Below are 18,591 nucleotides of genomic sequence, written 5' to 3'. Positions count from 1 at the left end.
GCTGGGATTTTCCATGGAAGAGGCATCAACATTTAGTTTCTTCCTCTCCCACCACCTTTACAGAAAAGTTGCTGTTTTGGATACAAAAACTTACAAAAAAAAAAAGATGTGTTGAGACCATGACTTGTAGGCATACATTTGATATTCTCCTTCAGGCAGGCTACCAGATCCATTATGTCTGGTTCAAAGCTATAAGTGCCCCAAGTAATTGCACAGGCGCACATTCTCTATAGGATTTTCACTGTCTGGTTCAATAGGAGTAAGAAGCTGGCCCTTTTTATAAACTCTTGGATGGAAAACAGCAAAATCAAGCAATTCCAAATAGCACAAAGAACAAAGACAAGATATCCTAGGCTGCTTGAATAAAAACTAGCTCCGCCTTTTTCCAACACATGAAGCACATGTTTGGAACTGCCACATTCCTTTTCACAGGTGATAGATAGAAGTAGAACTTTATTTACTAATTTTCTGTATAATGGCTCAGTAATCCCTGACAGACAAATAGTCGTGGGCCACAATTATATCGTTTACACTGAAAAAAAAAAAAAAAAGGGAAACAGAACAGAACAAAAATTGTCTATGGAACAGAAAGGCAATGCCAAATTTGCGCTCCAGGCCATCTTATTTCCTTTCAAACAATACCCAAGGAAAAAAAAATCACTACAAAAATCCCCACAATTACAATCCATCCACAGATGATTTATACAGAACTAATCAAAAGCCCAAATACTGGTTGTTCCTATGTCTACTTGCTTGGTTCTTCTTTCCTTCTCTTCTTATGTATACGATCCATTCATTTTCATGTAACAGTTTAAAGTACATATCATACTGATGGCCCTGAGTATTCACACTAGAAATTCTTCATTGTGATGACATGAGAATGCTTATCTCAAGCACAAAAGAATGAGATGGGTCTTTCTTTCTTTCTTTCACAATCTAACACAGCAAGAAGCATGGAAGAAGAACTCTGCTAAAAACCCATATAGATATATCAAGGAGGAGAGAAACTAGGGATGTCTAATGGGTACCAAAGAGGCGGCCATTGTGTGGATGAGGTCCAACGTCAAGCGTTGGGAACGAACGTGCCAACATAGCCGAAACCCATGACAAAGAACGCAATGGCCTGGAGATAGAGGTATATGAAGTAATGGTTCTTTCCAAATGCGAGGTCGTAGCATGCGCAGAAGAAGAGGAAGGCCCCGAAGCCGAGCTCAAGGAGATTGAGTCTAATGGTGGGATCATCATGAAACAAGAGAAAATGTACATGCATTAGAAATGGGTCCATGATAGAGGTGTTGGATAAGGCCGTAAGCCCTGCTATGGGTACTGCAGACCATCCACTGGATGGGCCGTATGTGTATCCTGAATGTGAACAGCTGGTCAATTCTTTTGGACTGTCCACCTTCCATAAATGTGTGACCTACTTGATGTTTGGATAAGACCATTGTTTAGGCTTACAACAAATGCATTGTGGGAAAAAATTGATGAATGGCCTGGATCATATACACACGTTCCGCATTGGCAAGTGGAGTAGAGTAGGATGCAAGTACCCATGGACATTTAATCTTTAGGCCAAAGGCACTCCATGGAGTTTCAGATCTTTATTAGCAAAGACTCAAGATTCTTATGCAGAGTCGCCTTTGAGCTTAAGAAAGCCTTGCTAAGGCTGCTAGCAACTCTCCCCACCTGTGTGTGAGATCCAAGTCATTCATCCAGTGGCCCCATCCATATCCATTCATCAGTTGGCCACACATGGCAATCACATGTGGAAAATTGTCCAATTCTTAATTGCCTATAAACCCACCTCACAAGCGCCTTTATTTTTGGGTGCAGAACATATGTTGGGCGCCCAAAGATGAACAGTCAAGATATCACAGCCCCACATTAGCACATGGTTGGATTAGCCTCACATATCTCTAACATAAATACGGTTTAGTCATATGAGAAGATAATGGTAATAAGAGAAATTTACCTGTCGCCAATCTTAAATCGAGGTTTCTTTGCTGCTTTGATGGCTGGCTTGGTCTTGAGAGCATCTCCTAACTTCTCAGTAACAACCCATTCGTTCACTCTCCCTGCTTCCAACAGACCGATAATGGTTGCTTTTGTGCGATGAAGAGACATGACATTCTCAAAGAGGATCCAAAAAACAAGTAGATGGAGAGACCTGTTGCATGGAGAATAAAAACCCATAAGAGAAATGAAACCTAATGAACTCCAAAATTCTCCTCAAAAGGAGGAGAATGCTTCCTCAAAATTCCTGTTCCAAGCTTTTCTCGACCATTTACATTGAGCGATGGATCAGAGGGCATTTTTGGCACATGAATCTGTTAGAGGACAGATAGCATTTTTATGACAGCTATACATCTTAGAATGGTAATTAGGTAGATTCTGGAAAATTAGGGTAGATTCGTATGGCCATCAAAGCTAATTGGACCTAGATCCATTGCCAAGTTTAGCCCATAAAGGGTTTGTAGGGTTAATACATACAATAAATGATACTCGACTTTGGATCCTAATATCTTACTCGTGAAATAGTACTCCATTGGTGTCCATTTGGTAGAAGATCATGCAAAAATCAGGATTATGACTTAATCATGATTTTGGCTGCCCCACGCCCACCACCCTAGACTACCCTATCAAGGCGAGCTTTTCTCTGCCATAATCACATTATTTTCAATATTTTCAGGTGTGCTTGGTTGCATTGAATATCATGAAATTTGATAATGATTTGCAACAGTTCGATTGACTAATCATAAAATATAATGATATTTGGTGCAACCAAACACACCCTTCACATTTTTTTAGCACTGAATTTGATGATGATTAAACAAAGAAAGTGCCACTTATGCAATACTGAATCTGTCTTAGACGGTATGGAGCCAACCAAGATCAGGACTAAGGCATACGATCCCCAAACCCAAATGGGCCCATCATCATCATCTAAGCCTTATCCCAATTAATTGGGTTTGGCTACATGAATCCTAACCAAAGATCAAGGGTCATAACTTCAGTTAGACCATGATTCATCAAGACTTTTCTTTCTACACCCACGTCCTTTTGGGCCTTTCCCCTTGCCCTTTTAGAGCCTTCAACCCGTACCAATTCACTCCTAACCAAAGTGGTGTTTGATCTCCATTGCACATGACCAAACCATGTAGGTCTACTTTCCCTCAACTTATTACCTATTGGTTCTACTCATATACATTCATTTCTACTTCTAGCTTATTACCTATTGGTTCTACTCATAAGTTCCCCCAAAGACATTCATTTCTAATTCTATCCTTCTCCTCGTGCCACTCATCCATCTCAAAATCTTCATTTCAGCTACACTCACCCTATGAACATGTTCCTTAATTGCCCAACATTTTATTCCATAAAGCATGGCTGGTCTTATAGCTATGCCATAAAATTTCTCTTTCAGCTTGAGTCGTATACGACGATCACGTAAAACTCTTGAGGCACATCTCCACTTCTTCCACCCTGCTTTAATTCCACGAGCAACATCCTCCTCAATCTCTCCACTTGCGAATTGTCCACCCAGGAAATTGAAAGTGGTCATTTTGGGAAACTTCAATCTTAATTAATTCCTCATTTCCACTCCTATTGTTACTAAAATTGCACTCCATATACTCTATTTAAGTCCGACTAATGAAAATGGGCTAACAACGGGATCAATACGTCTTAAGTTCAGATGAAAAACATAATGGAAAAAAGAAAAGCTTGCAACAATTACAAACCTTGGAGTTCCGACGGCATTGAGAAGGGTAATGATGGAAGGGATATAAACCGCCCCCCACTTAGGAATCTCGACTTCAGGAACCAAAACAGTCGCCGGAATTACCATGCAATAGAAAAAGAAGGTGACAATGTGGGCTATGATCTTTCGTACAAAAAAGAAGCTGTATATCACATGAACCTTCTTCCATGTAGTTACTTTCTGCAGTAGGGAAAAAAAAAAAAAAGAAATTCGTAACAGGCTTCCTTACGTATGAACACATAAAAGATCATAAGAAATATTATGACTAAAATTCAGTAAAAACAATTGCAAGAAAACTTGGGTAGGGTTGCGTTTGTATGGAGTATTGAATAAATTATAATATTTCATTTAATGAAGTGGAGATAACAAAATCATAATTACCTTAGTATTCATGTGGACGGACTAGTCCCAAATTGCAATCATTTTACTTTCAAGTTGCAATTGAGAGTAACATCAACCAGATTAAGAGGCAGCATCCACATTGTGAATACTGAGGTCATTTTCTCCGAATTTAAACAATGATCGCAATTCAACTATATAGTGCATTCAAATGCAACCCAAGATTTTAAATGTAGCAGGTAGATACAGAAGTTGTGAAGGTGAAGAACTTTTTATTTCATTATTATATATAGATTTTGGAAGAGATAATCCTAAAAATTCATGTTCTTCAAGACGTTTTCTTGAATACATCCCAATGCATTACAATATGATACATTGGGAATCTGGGTCATCTTCCATTGATTCAAACTGTTTATATGACAAGACACTTTGTACTCTGGAAAGAAACAATCAAACGCTTGTCAATTGGATCATTTCAATCCTTTGATAATTTGGCTCTTGTACTTCTAATGTGAACAGTCACGATAACCTTTGTATAGTCAATGGTCTGAGATATTCAATCTTAGAGTTTTTCTACGCATCCCCCTTCCAAGGGGAGCCTTATTAAATAAATGGTTTGGATCATTGAAGAAGGCCTAAATCCAACTGCTACAGTCCCCTATGTATGTTACTGTAATATGTCAGGATGTATGGGAGCAAACCTTGTTCTTCAAACAGGTTAACGAAAAACAAAATTACCTTGTTCCTTATGATCTCCATTGCCATTTTCCTGAATAGGTTAGCAGGTCCGCATGACCACCGGTGCTGTTGATATCGGTAGGCCTTGAAAGTACTTGGAAGCTCATTTTTCACCTACAATAAAAAGACCAATTGGGAGAAAATCAAACTCTAAAATAGTAAAAAGAATGTGTTAGTGATGGTTAACCTACTGGCCTGATAAATTAGATTTATAGGTGGTTACACAAAGGCCCAAAATTCAGTTCTATAAAAAAAAAAAAAAAAATCACATTAAATATATCAAAATATTTTTGTTTCTTTAAATAAAGTATTTGATGAGTTAAAATTTTTTGAATAAAAAAGAATAAAAATATAATCTTATTATTATTATAATTATTTGGTTGAAAATGATGATGGATTCAATTTTAGATAGGAATTGTTACTCAGGATCAGATGATTCTTGATATGACAATGCAAGCATTATCCTTTTGGTTTTCAGTTTATACAGCGGCCCAGACCATTTGCCCACAGGAGAGCACCATGGATGGACCGTGAATGGCCTGCCAATCAAAACTGCCCATGCTATGGACTATATGCTATGATGGGCATCATAAACAACAATACTCTAAAATGCATGTTTATTACTATTGTGCGCAGCCGCCACACCCTATGTGGTGAAGCAACCTTAGAACGAATCAAACATGCAACGGAGAAACGAAAAATACAAGCATGCATAGAGAAAATATCAATTTTACATGGAAAACCCCTTGCGGGAAAAACCCACGGCACCCAGCGACAAACGATCCACTATAAACGAAGATTACAAGAGATAGACGACTTACATATGAAAACTCTGATCTCTCAAGATGAAATCTCTTCTCAAAACCCTAGAAAACTCTTTTGCTCTCTCCCACGTTCGATCCTTAACCCGAATCCCTTATTAAAACCGTATATAAAAGCCCCGTACATAATTAGAAACAAAACTGCGCACTTAACATAGAATTTACGCATATTGTTGATTGAATCGGCTCCAATCGAGGATCATTGATCGAATCAATGCCACTATCAATTGAATCGAAAGTGCCCTAGAGTGTCCAGAGAGCAAACTAGTATTTTTGGATTTTTCTTGATTGAATCAACGCTGCTGTTGATCAAATCGAAACCATCAAAACCAGTCCAGTGAGCAATCTGAGAAATTCGGGATTTTGTCAATCCGATCAAAGCTAACATCAATCGATCGAAATCTCCTGAATTTACATCAGATTGAAGGCACCAATTTCAACAATTACCATCATTATCTATAAATGAATTTAGAACAACGAAAATAAAAATCAATGGCTTGAATTACCGAAGTGTGATTATAGGAAAGGTGGAGACATATAAAGGATCCTACTTCCCGATGGAGGCAAAAGCTGAGTAAGGAACTAGTTGAAATCCGATCGAGCCGAGTCAACTCTTCCGAGTTGGGTGAGTTCAATTCGAGTTTTTAAACTATGCTCTACAGTAAAACACAAGTAAACAATCTGAAGCCCTACCTTAGATGGGCCACAAATCTAACGGTTGGAAAAAGCACCAAACGAGGTCTATTGGAGATCACCCATTTACAGACCACTGATGAGATGTAGGGAACATGGGCCATGCATTTTGAATAATGTGGATCACCAAACATGTGTAACACATGCACTCTACGATCCTCCAACCATACAATACATCTACCGTATAGAATAACAGTACAAATACAAATACAAAGCTTAGATGAGTAATAGTAGTTACCTGGAGGTGGCCCAGGTATACGAATTTCCAGCCCTTGAGGCTGGCACGAACGGCCAGATCCATATCCTCAACAGTCGTCCGGTCCTTCCATCCTCCAGCCTCACTAAGGGCTGCGATTCGCCACACGCCCGCAGTCCCTGAAGAGAAACACACATGCCAGATCAGATAACTTTAAAAAAAAACAACTGGTTTTGGGAAAAATACAACTGCTAGCGGTTTACCGTTGAAGCCGAAGAAGGCGTAGGTGGAGGAGCCCACTTCCTGCTCCACCGTGAAATGGTAGTCCAGCGACATTTCCTGCATCCTTGTCATCAGGCACTCGTCCGCATTCACTGCAAAAACCCCCCATGCAATCCCACGTCAGACTGGCCACTTAGAACAGCGTAGGGCCCACTTTAAGAGCATGGATAGGCCATGGACGGTCTGTAGAGAAGATCATGACCCTTAATGTTCTATGATTTTAATCAGCCCACTGATTGAATGGTTAGGATCTTTAGTGGAAAATCGTAGTTTATCAACGGTCTATTCATGCTGGGGCCTGTCTCTTGAACGAATCTGATCATCCATACGCGTTGCCTAACAACTACACTACGGATTCAATACAGTAGCCCGCGGGCTACCCAGACGGATCACCAATATCATTTGGGGCCACTTCCGACAATTGAGACCAAATAATTGGGTGGTCCCGGAAAGTACTGCCATACAACCGTCCAGTAGATGTAACAATTTAGTGGTCCACCGTAACCAAAGCCTAACAATTAGGGCTGAAAGTTGGGCGGGTTCAACCCGACCAACCCGACATTGGGTTAGGCTCGGGCAGGATATTTCAAGTCCAATCTTAAGCTTGGGTTATACAAACACCAACCCGATAAAACTTGGGTTGGGCTCGGGTTGAGGTCTCGAGTTGCCGGACCTAACCCGAACCCGATCAATATAGAAGTTACTTATAAATTATAATTGAGTGTGGATAGTTTGTGTCGAAGGCACACTAGTCATGTCGAGTCTCATTTGTCCACGTCGTTTCTAAGGACTCAAGCTAATAAGATATGCTAGATTTCTCTCTCCCAAATAGACTTCATGCTATGTTACATGACCTTTAAAAGAGTAGTTGCCTTATATTTTAGCTTATTTTTTAAAAGAAAAAAATGAAGTTCTTTATAATGAATTATCACATATAAATTAATAAATTTATAGATACAAAAAATAAGTCTTATATTGAAATATAATAAACAAATGTAATAACGAAAATATTATCATGTATATACCCGACCAACCCGATCAACCTGACCAAGCCCGCTTGGGTTGGGCTTGGGTTGAGAATTTCCAACCTGAGATTAGGTTGGGTTGGATTAGGATTGAGGTATAAGAACCTTGGGTTGGGTTAGGGTTGAGCACCAACCCGACCCAACCCGCTCGACTTTCAGCCCTACAAACAATCCAAAGCTCCACAGCATCAAATGAGGAATGACAAGCCCATCCGATCGCCAAAATCAGACTGTCGGTGAATTTTAACCGTTCATTTAATTTCTATACTTGTGGGCCACCTAATAATACTATCAGACTGATTTATGAGAGATGACATCTAGCAGGGACCACACATCATCGTTTTACCATTCCTGTCGGTAGACAAGATGAAATTCATATATTATCAAAGATCGAATAAGCAAATGGAAGTAGACGTTGTGGGACCCACACTCCACATGCGACATCTTAGGGGGGACCACCAAAATTCCCCTGTCCAGCGGACTACCAACCCCCAAATTACAGGTGTCGGTAGGGAGGGTGAGGTCCCACGTGCTGGGTTTGGGACGGACCGGTTGCACGTGGGTGGTATAAGAGTCAAAAGCAAAAGACATAGATATCCTCAGAATTTCCCAGTAATTACAGACATGGGACGCAGTGAACTCTTTCCGAGAGAGGGACAAGATGGTCAGAGAAAAGTACCTACCTGGCCCAGAAGCCAGACTAACTTATCCGCAGACAAACCCCAACCTATCCCCTTCATTTCAAAATGACACTCATACCCCGGAAATCTGGTAAGGTGAGATGGGCTTAAAGGACAGGTATGTCATTTCAAAAAAAACATGAGGATATTTTAGTCTTACACCATTCTATTTACGATTATCCATATGATACAAAGGAGCAGGCAAGTAAATCTAAACGAATCATTTCTCGACACGTGTAACGGAGACTAACTTGTTAGTTTACCACACGCATACGTTACGAATGAGTTTTCTCACTCATACGAGATACTTCACATGGTGACACTTGTCATGTACCTAGATCCAGACCATCGAAATTGTGGAGCACATTATAGACGGTGTGCATCTCTAAAATTCAATGATCAAGCAATCTAGCCATTCGTTTCGTAGATATTAAATGAACGGTTATTAGTAAAATAGTGAATGTCAGATGGTTACGACCATATTGTAAATTTTGTTTTATGTTAGTTCCGCAATTGGGTCAGTGATTTGGACGGTTCAGATTGCAGTGGAACAGTTACATATTATACAGTTGATTTTCTCCATGTTTAGCCCAGGTGATGAATTTATGGGCCGGATGGTTAGGATATGCCATTGAACGGCTTGATGAAAACTTCCGATATTATCACTTACACGTGCCAGGTCAGCACGTGTATCTGCGCGTGTAGGTGGGGGTGGTTTGAAAAGGACCCGCGAGTTCAACAAAACGCCGCTGAATTTCGTTATTAAAAACAAAATCACGTGGCAAACGCCCAAACAAGAATCTCAATGTCCCCACTCCTATCACCGTCGATCAATTCAAGATCGGACGGTGATACAAGTAGCTGCATGTTGATGCATCCATCTCTTCTAAAATCATGCAAAAACGGGCCCACTTCACTTCAACATCCAATCTGAAGGATGGTAGCATCCACCAGGTGGGCCCACCTCCCTGATCATGGCTGATCATTGGACAAAGGATCTACCGTGTATCGTGCATGTTAATTTTATTTTATTTATCCTACGTCTATTATCATCCCCTCGGTAAGATGGACGAATCGGATCTTCCGATTGTGGTGATTATGAGGCCATGTGCAAAACTATATAATGACCGTTGGTGATCATCGGTGGGCCACCCTGGTTATTTCAGAGGAATCAGCACCTGAGTAAAAGTAAGAATGTGGCTTTGGAACCCATGAGCACTTGAAACAGTGATCGAGAGACGAGAAACACGCAAGTACGTGAGACCGTCGGTTTCATGGAGTGGGCCCCACAGTCCTACACTGACTGCAATGAATCTCGCCACCAAAGGCGAGAGAGAGAGAGAGCGAGAGATAGAGAGAGAGGGAGAGAAAACAACCGACAACTACTCTTTGGAGAGACCACGCCATAACTGGCTCCTCTGATTACAACAAGGCGTACGCTACACGCCTCATCTGACCACTCAACCCAAATCAACCGTCCATCCAACTGCGATCAGAGCCGTTCATCCACCGTATTGGATGGACTGTCGATGGACGTAGTGTCCTACTCAACCCCAAATCACCTCAACACTTGACTTCACGTGAAAAACAAAACACCATGATGATCCTAGGGTATTGATGCTGGAAGGCATGATCCTAACCGTTAAATGACACAAGGTCAACAGTTCATGAGGATTGACCGGCGAGATGGAAACTCCCAAACGTGAGCAGACTTTATACTACAGCCTAAAAATCAGATCATTTGGCAGATCCCTAAGCTCCACCTGGTGCACATCTGGACCATCAAATTTTCTCACTTCAACCGTCCATTTAATATCAAGAAATCTATTAGCGTTAAGCTCATCAGTTGAATGCATGCTACATTCACGATGGGGCCCTCACTTTGGACGGTCTAGATTGAGGAATAAGCATGCCAATAATACTTGATACTCTGTAAGAGTATTAACTCTGCAGAGTACTTGAGTCGTACAGCTAGATTGACCGACTAGACAATTTTCGATGCAGTGGTCCACCGTCCATCTCCATGCCAGTTAAGTGTACGATGCTAAATAGGCCACGTGCATGATATTGATGAACGATAAAGAAATAATTCAATGCCCTTCCAGACTGCGTTGATTCATAGATATGCATGAAGAACGGACGCATGGCATGATACAACGAAAATCGGACCGATCAAATCGTGGGGCCCACATTAGATGGACCAGAAACCAAAACTTACACGAAACAGACGAACCTAGAATATTGAAAACGAAATTTTCTATGGCCCACATTCAATACCAAAAATCAAAGATTAGTGTGATTATCTGACCGTAGATTAATTTTTATATCAATGAGAAGATGGACGGTCGAAAATTGCCGATGTGATCCCTGATGGTGCAATCCTGAATAAGCAAAAAGAACTCATCTTCCATGATTAAGATGGTATGCCACGTGTACATGGTCGGATTGCGTGCGTATGAACTATCATACTCCGCAAACCAGCAGACTTCGTAAAAATAAATCCACCGACACTCCTATTTTCGAGACTCGACGCTATTAATAGCCTCTTTATATGAGTTCGTTTCGCCTATATGTCGCGATTCAGTGTACGTCATATCTCGCCAACTACTTGGGCCCACGTGCTTAGATATTTTTATAATTTGAACCGTCCATATCTTTTTCAACCCCATAGATAAGCCATTATTCCATAATCACGATTTATATATCATCCAGACCCTTGATTTTAAAGATGAATACGAACCATTGAAAAGGCATAATTTTCGAAATGATTTGTTCAGTGTAGGTTTCTTAATATGTCCCATATATAATGATAAATGAACGGTTCCGATCATAGAAAAAGTTAGCATACGGTCCTACTAAGCAGCGACACACGCTGGATTCTAAATCGCGACGGCGGCGAACTATATTGTCCTTATAAGAGAGAGAGTTAGAGACGCTCCATTTTCAAGCGCCAAAACAAGATGCACCACACGTGACAACATGGCACATGTGTGATGGATCTGGCCCGTTCATGAGGTGGATATCAATAAACCAGTCCATTTTCAACCAAAACTAGTCTACGTGAAAACAACGGATCACGCACACACGTGCCGTTTAGGCACGTGGGAAGGAGGAAGGGAGAGAGAGATACCGAATTTCCAGCGGGCTTGGACGAGAGCGATCTTAGAGTTGTGGAGGAAGAAAGGGATGGTCCGCCAGAGGAAGTCGGGTTCGGGTTGGAAATCCGCGTCGAAGATAGCGACGTAATCGCAGTGCTTCACGTAGCTGCGTTTCATACCTTCTTTCAGTGCTCCCGCTTTGTACCCGGTCCTGTTATCCCTTATTTCATACTTTATGTTTATGCCTTTGCTCGCCCATCTCTGGCATTCCATCTCCACCAAATCCTGCATTTTCATTTCAATGAAAATTATGAATTTTAACATGAATGTGTTATTTTTTTTAAATATTTCATAAATTTAAAAAAAAAAAAAAAAAAGGAAGACCCAAATGAAAATTTTGATGAATTTATTAAAAATGTGTTTTTTTTCCTGTTTTTTTTTTCATATCGTTGGGTTTTTATATTGATGTGATCGAATTTTTTTTTTTTTCATGAATGTGGTTATTTATATTTCTTAAGGAGACCCAAATGAGATATTTGATGAATTTATTAGAAATGTATTTTTAACATATAGTTGGGTTTTTTCCATTGTGTGTTTGAAAAAAAAAAAGGGTATATTTCATGAATGTGTTTTTTATTTCATAAGATTAAGAATAAAGGAAGACCCAAATGAGAAATTTGATCAATTTGATTATATATATATATAGTGGGCTGTTTCCATTTATGAGATTGATGTAAGGATTTGGCAAGCTGTATCAATTTAAAAGAAGATGAGAAAATGCAATTTGTAAAAAATGAAGACCCAAATGAGATATTTAAGAAAATGGTTTTAGGAAGTGTGTGTTGATTTGGATTGTTGGTTAGTGAGATTGGTGTGTTGGGCATTTTAAGCTTTAGACCGAGTGAAAGAAGGAAAATTGCGGGTTTTGAATTATTTGGATGGTTTTGAATTAACAAGATTTGGTAATTCGATGCAAGGAATGAAGAAATATGCAATTTCTACAGAGAGAGAGAGAGAGAGAGAGAGAGAGAGAGAGTGGGAAATGTTGTTTTGATTTTTGTGAGAGATTCTATTGATGAACTTGAAAAGAAAAAAGGGGAAAAATGAGAAAATAAAAAATAAAAATACCCATAGCAGAAATCAAAGAGGAGTCCAGACAATGCAATTTCTTTATCTTTTCTTGGGTTTTTTTTTTCTTTAACTAATGGTAATTTCATAAATGAACTGGAAAATGGGGAAAAAAGGACCAAAAATAAAACGAAAATCTTCAATTTTTTGTACAAGAAGGGAAATATTACAATTTTTCCTTTTTCTGGATTTTTTTTAGTGAAAAAGATTGGTTTTAAGGACATTGATATCTGGGTCTGGGAAAGGAAAAGATAACAAAACAGAAAAAACAGATAGAAGCCAAAGAAAAGGTGGAAATTTTCACTAACTAGAATAAGAAAAACTGAATTTTTATCTTATCCTTATTCAAGCGTTTGGATTGGTAGCTATTGATTTAAGGACCTTGATAGTTGGGTCAGTAGAATCATCAAGCACTTGGATTATGATACGATCCGACGGCCATGAAAGCCCACAAGCAGCTCCAATGGAGAGCTGATACACCTGCATCAAAGATCAAACACAGAGAGAAATCTCACAAACCAAAGCCTCCCACATAAAGAAAAAACAGAATTCAACAGAATGGAAGCTAGGAAACAGCAATGCAGATTACAGAAGGATCGAAAATCGATAGAAAAAGGCTACCTCTTTCTCGTTGTACATGGGAATTTGAACAAGAACCATCGGATAGGCAGAGTTTCCGAGCTCGACATCGTCTCGTATAGGCTCCCAGTTGTAACGCTTCTCGGGCTTACGGCAGAAGAGCTTCACGAGAATGATGACGACGCCCATGTAGACTCGTTCGATGAACAGCATTACCGACATTGCCAAACTCACAAATACCGCAATCCGAAGCAGCGGCACGATCAGTGGTGCTTTGATCTGCTCCCAAATCAATCCAATCTGCTGAGTAACATCGTCGTTTGTACCTTGGAATGTTTCTGGCAGTAGCGTTGAGGAAGAAATCCGATCCATTTCTCTGTCGGAGCGAAGAGAAACAGAGAGAATTCAAAGCAGGGGAAGCAGTAAGGAGAACTCACTAGATCTGCAATGGATTTAAAGAGAATTCCTTTGCGAAAAGAGCACGAATCTCTCTTCCTTTTTCCCTCTTTTTCTCTTTCTTCTGCAGTTTTTGCTGCTGAATTACGCAAGGCAATGTGGGAGAGCTGGACTGTCAGTTACTCGCTCAAAACCCATCCCCACACCATTCCAAAAGAAAAGAGAAGGTAGTTGAAGTGTGAAACAGAGAAACCCACTTCAGATCTCACCTTCTTAAACTCAAATAAACAAACAAACAAAAAGGCAATGCAATGAGAAAGAAGAAAAATAGCAGAAAACCCACCAAATTCCTCTCTTTTTCTTCCTTTCCTAACCCAATTCAACAAGGAAAGAGAAACCCAATTCAGATCTCGCCCTCTTAAACCCAAAAAACCCCCCCACCAAACAGCTCACGAAAAGCTATGCAAATGATATTGAAAATAACACTTCCTGAATTTTCGTACTTTTCCACAACTCAATTCTACAAACCAAGCAATACCCAAAACTCAGATATCACCCTCTTAATAAATCCAAAACCTCTTTCAATACAAGATCCCAAAACCCCAAAACAAAGACCAAACAACCCGCAGAAAGTAAAAGGAAGAAAAAGTACTCTGTTTCTCCTCTTCTTCAAAACCTCTCAGTCTCTCAACCCACCAAATTGCTCTCCTCTTTCAGTAGGCCTGAGAGAGAGAGAGAGAGAATCCTCTGTTTTGCTCTGCTTCCTCTCTCTCCTCTTCCCTTTCTTTTTATATATGAAGTTTGGAACAGAAAGCAGCCGACACTTCAACTGCCTCACTCCTTCTCCGCCTTTAAAATAAGACACACGAGCAGAAACTGACGAACGGATTCCGGCAGCTGACCGTCAGATCACGGCGGAATTCCCGGCGTCTTTTCCCAGACGCTTTCCTACTTCGGGCCCACTTTTTCTTTTTAACCCCGGATTAGCTGAGACTGCCGTTGGCTTTTTTTAACGTTGTATTTTATTAAAATGGTGGTTACTCATCCACCCTACACGTAGCCTTCATGAATTCAACATATACCAAAATAACTGGGACTGAGATCATGTTCCAATCATCTCAACCGTTTATTCAGTTGTCCTCATTGTGGTTTGGGGAGTGTTGAAATTTTCAGCCCTTTTATCATTTGAAAATGTAGGTTTTTAACTGTTTTAATTGTGGGCCATTAATCAAGAATTTTTATGTAGCCACCACTAATTTCACATCCTGTAAGATCAACGGTTTAGATCTACCACTCGTTGTAACATTTCTTGAGTGATGGAGACACATCCACCCTATAAGTGGCATAGGCTTTCAGGCGCTTTAAAGGGGAAACGGATTCGCTACTCCCCCTAACGCCAGCCCCGTGGCTGGTGTTCGGTGCTCTGTGGGCCCCACCATGATGTATGTATTTTATCCATTCCTTTAATCCATTTTTAAAGATCATTTTAGGGCTATATCCCAAAAATGAGAGGGATATAAATCTCAGGTGAACCACACCACAGAAAAACAATAGTGATTGGATATCCATCATTTAAATCCTCCTAAGGCCCACTGTACTGTTTATTTCAAAATCCAATCTGTTGATTAGGTCATAAATACCCAGATGAAGGGAAAAAACAAATATCAGCTGGATCCAATACTTTTATGGTCCCTAATTTTTAATGGTTGAAGTTCATTCAGCACTGTTTCCAGTAATGTGGTCCACTTGAAATTGGGATATATCTTATTTTTTGTGTAATACTATAAAATGATATAGAAAAATAGATGAACGGCATGGATGATACACAGACATCATGGTGGGGCCCAAACAGAACTGACCATCAGCCATTGGCTGGTGTTAGGGGGAGTAGCCAATCCATTACCCTTTAAAGGATGGATCATATGCATATCCAATAAATTATCACATGATCCTAACCACCCAATTGGTGGCTTCCAGATAGACGGTTGGCCAGTATTTGATAATTAAGACCGTTGGATGAGTTTTGGCTTTTGGGTCATGCTCTATTCACGAGGGGGGCCACGTTTTTAATGGTCAGGATTGACTGACATGGTGCCAGGCGTGTGAAAATGGTTAACCGCCGTTTAAGAAATTGTGCAGAAAACACTCCATTTCGTGTATGATTATCCCACGTGGGGCCCAACAATTTGATGATCTGGATTGGGTTATTGCGTGCCACGTGGACGGTGGGTGGGACACTACCATTTAGCAAATCGCGCACGAGTCGCAGTCTATCCCTTCGATTCCTACCGCAAAGCGCGCAGCAGCTTCAGCAGAATCTTGCGTAGCGATAAAACCCCAAGTTACCGGAATGTCACACATTCACATCCACCCAGTTGGACGGTAAATTACAGTCCACTTCAGATAATTTTCAAATTTTTAGGTTTTCCAGAAATCCAATACATCCGATTAGTTGAACCTACCATTAGAATCATTTTCTACAAAATAAACTGCATCCAATTATCAATAGACCACACTATAGAAAATAATTTTATAGACGTTGATGAATAAGAAGTCTGTTTTGACGATTCTTTTGAGCTATTTTTTGAAAATGTTGATTCTCATTTGCAGATTCCAATAAATTGGACGGATTGGATGTGGCTCAGACATGATATGTTGGAAGTTATACACAAGATGGACTGTAAGTATGGTCCAACTGGTTGGATGTGACCATTTCTCAAAAGTAAGGAAAGAGGATGTTATGGGACCCACATCGACTAGTTGAGTCACAAAATTCGTGTAAATTTCAGCTTATGTCACTCCCAAAGTGGGTCCACGATTTAGACCGTTTATTTATATTTTTTCTTAAGCCTGCCACGTGGACAGTTTTTAGTGCGCGTGCATCAACCATACACTCTACCAGAGTATCATAACTTTTCTTTTTTTAAAAATGATAATAAGTGACGCTTTTGTGACGAAGAACTATTTAATTTTACTGTGACGAAAATACCCTCGGTTGTGTTCTCGATAATGACAAAATTACCCCTGGAGGATGGTAAAAACGAACGTTTCAGTGGACAGGCTGTAGAAGGAAATTAGGTTTTAATTAAAGGGGAGTAGTTATGTGTCGCGTAGGCGTGTGGAATCCGTATCTGTCGCCTTTAAATGTGGTAGGGACATTTTCGTCTTTTGGGTCAATGGAATGGGTATATTTGGAATTATGAATTATGGGAGATGTGGTACCACCCCGTTGCCAGAAGCGACCAATTGCGGATTGGTCCACCGAGGTGGGGTGGATCTCTGACTGTGGGGCCCACCTCGATGAATATGTCTTACATCCACACCATTCATCCGTTTCTCCAGCTCATTTTATGGCATGAACCCAAAAAATGCAGCAGATCCAAATCTCAGGTGGACCACACCACAGGAAAGAGTGTTGAATGGTATCAAAAATATCCTGGGGCGACAAATGTTTTGGATCAAGCTGATATTTGTGTTGTTCCTTCATCCGGGTCTTTTATAACATTATCAACGGATTGGATGGCAAATAAACGTTCCAGTCAGCCCCAGATGGTTTTTAACGGTGGGCATTCAATCACCATTGTTTCTTGTGGAATGGTCCACTTGAGATGGAAGCTGTTTTTGCTTCTCGAGTTCTCACGTGACACTAGTTGGAGATAACTTACCCTCCGACGATTACATAAGTGTCCACGTGTCACATTTGTAGAAAATCCAAACCGTCCGAAATATCTTCCCTACTAAGAACGATAAATGACTTAAAACTCAGGCTAATTTAATGATCATACGAAAATAATAGAAAGTCATGAATTTGATCCAATGTTTCAGTGTTGCACACCTGATGAGTGGATTACCTGGATTTTATGCTACTTGAAATAATATGGTGTTGAAAACCTCTTGGACGGGTTAGATGTCATAAGAAAATGAGAAATTGGCAATTATCTTCCAGCTGGACAGTGACTTTGTGGTCCAACTTGATGTATGTGAACCTCTCCACTAGAGCTGGGCACAAAGTGACTGGATCCGGCGGATCCGACCCGATCCGAACCGAACCAAAGGCCTAGATCGGTGCAGTTCAAGTTGGATCAGTCAAATTCGACCGTTCAACAAATTGAGTTCGAATCATGGTCGATCTGGACTGATCCGAACCAGAATCTGAACCGAATGTCTTTGATCTGGACCAATCCGATCCGATTCGGAGTGATTCTTATGAATATTTATCACATATATTTATCTTATGAACAAGTTGGATGACAAATAAACATCACTGGGGCCTTATAAATTTTTCAATGGTGGAAATCAATACTTCTACTTTTTCCTATAGTATGGTCCACTTGAGCTTTGGATATGCATCAATTTTGGGTTCAACCACTAAAATGATATGGAAAAACGAATGGACGGCGTGGATAAACCACATGCATTCATGGTGGGCCCCAACAGAGGTTACTCAGTACGATAAGAGCCCGTTGAGTTACGTGCACAGCATGTCAACACAGGCAGCAACTTACAGCTGTGTGTAGATACATGTCGTGCAAAGACGAGCTCGCTGAGTTACGTGCACAGCACGTCAACATGGGTACGGATTAACTACTGACAAGTTGAGTAGCGAGAGTCCCTACTAAAGTGATGTCACTAAGTTCCGTGGGCCCCACCATGATGTATGTTTTGTATCCATAACTTCCATCCATTTGGAGAGATCATTTCAGGGCAATATCCAAAGAATGAATTTAATTCAAAGTTCCAATGGACCCCATCAAAGAAAGCAGTGGGGACAGTGACACCCACCATTAAAAACTTCTAAAGGCCACAAAAGTTTTAAATCAAGCTGATATTTGTGTTTTCCCTTATTATGTGTCTTT

At 40.3% G+C, this 18,591-nt stretch overlaps 1 protein-coding gene across 3 annotated transcripts; it reads right to left on the bottom strand.

The window, feature by feature from the left end:
• Nucleotides 1-594: 594 nt before the first annotated feature.
• On the bottom strand, nt 595-14,506 carry LOC131234337 (glucomannan 4-beta-mannosyltransferase 9-like). 3 transcript variants are annotated; one of them, XM_058231144.1, is made up of 10 exons: nt 14,388-14,504; nt 13,382-14,004; nt 13,142-13,240; nt 11,665-11,917; nt 6,811-6,921; nt 6,590-6,726; nt 4,838-4,951; nt 3,741-3,940; nt 1,973-2,167; nt 595-1,226 (listed from the first exon to the last, which is right to left on the bottom strand). In XM_058231144.1, the coding sequence occupies exons 2-10, from the start codon at nt 13,709-13,711 to the stop codon at nt 1,064-1,066; spliced, it is 1,602 nt and encodes a 533-aa protein (XP_058087127.1). In that variant the 5' UTR covers nt 13,712-14,004; nt 14,388-14,504; the 3' UTR covers nt 595-1,063. The 3 variants fall into 3 exon arrangements, with proteins under 3 accessions (XP_058087127.1, XP_058087128.1, XP_058087126.1); XM_058231145.1 differs by having other exon boundaries at nt 13,382-14,007; nt 14,388-14,403; XM_058231143.1 differs by having other exon boundaries at nt 13,382-14,506.
• Between the last annotated feature and the right edge of the window lie 4,085 nt (nt 14,507-18,591).

Source organism: Magnolia sinica, chromosome 19 (genome assembly GCF_029962835.1).
Source record: "Magnolia sinica isolate HGM2019 chromosome 19, MsV1, whole genome shotgun sequence".
In the NCBI taxonomy this organism is placed as follows: Eukaryota; Viridiplantae; Streptophyta; class Magnoliopsida; order Magnoliales; family Magnoliaceae; genus Magnolia; species Magnolia sinica.
This window is presented reverse-complemented; position numbering and strand designations above follow the sequence as displayed.

What these genes read in the sequence shown, in the direction of transcription:
- LOC131234337 (XM_058231143.1), bottom strand. Translation starts at nt 13,711, where the DNA reads ATGGATCGGATTTCTTCCTCAACGCTACTGCCAGAAACATTCCAAGGT. An exon ending in CTACTGACCCAACTATCAAG is followed by an intron (nt 11,918 to 13,141) that starts GTCCTTAAATCA and finishes ATGAAAATGCAG; the next exon opens with GATTTGGTGGAGATGGAATG. An exon ending in AATGCCGTCGGAACTCCAAG is followed by an intron (nt 2,168 to 3,740) that starts GTTTGTAATTGT and finishes TCCATGCAACAG; the next exon opens with GTCTCTCCATCTACTTGTTT.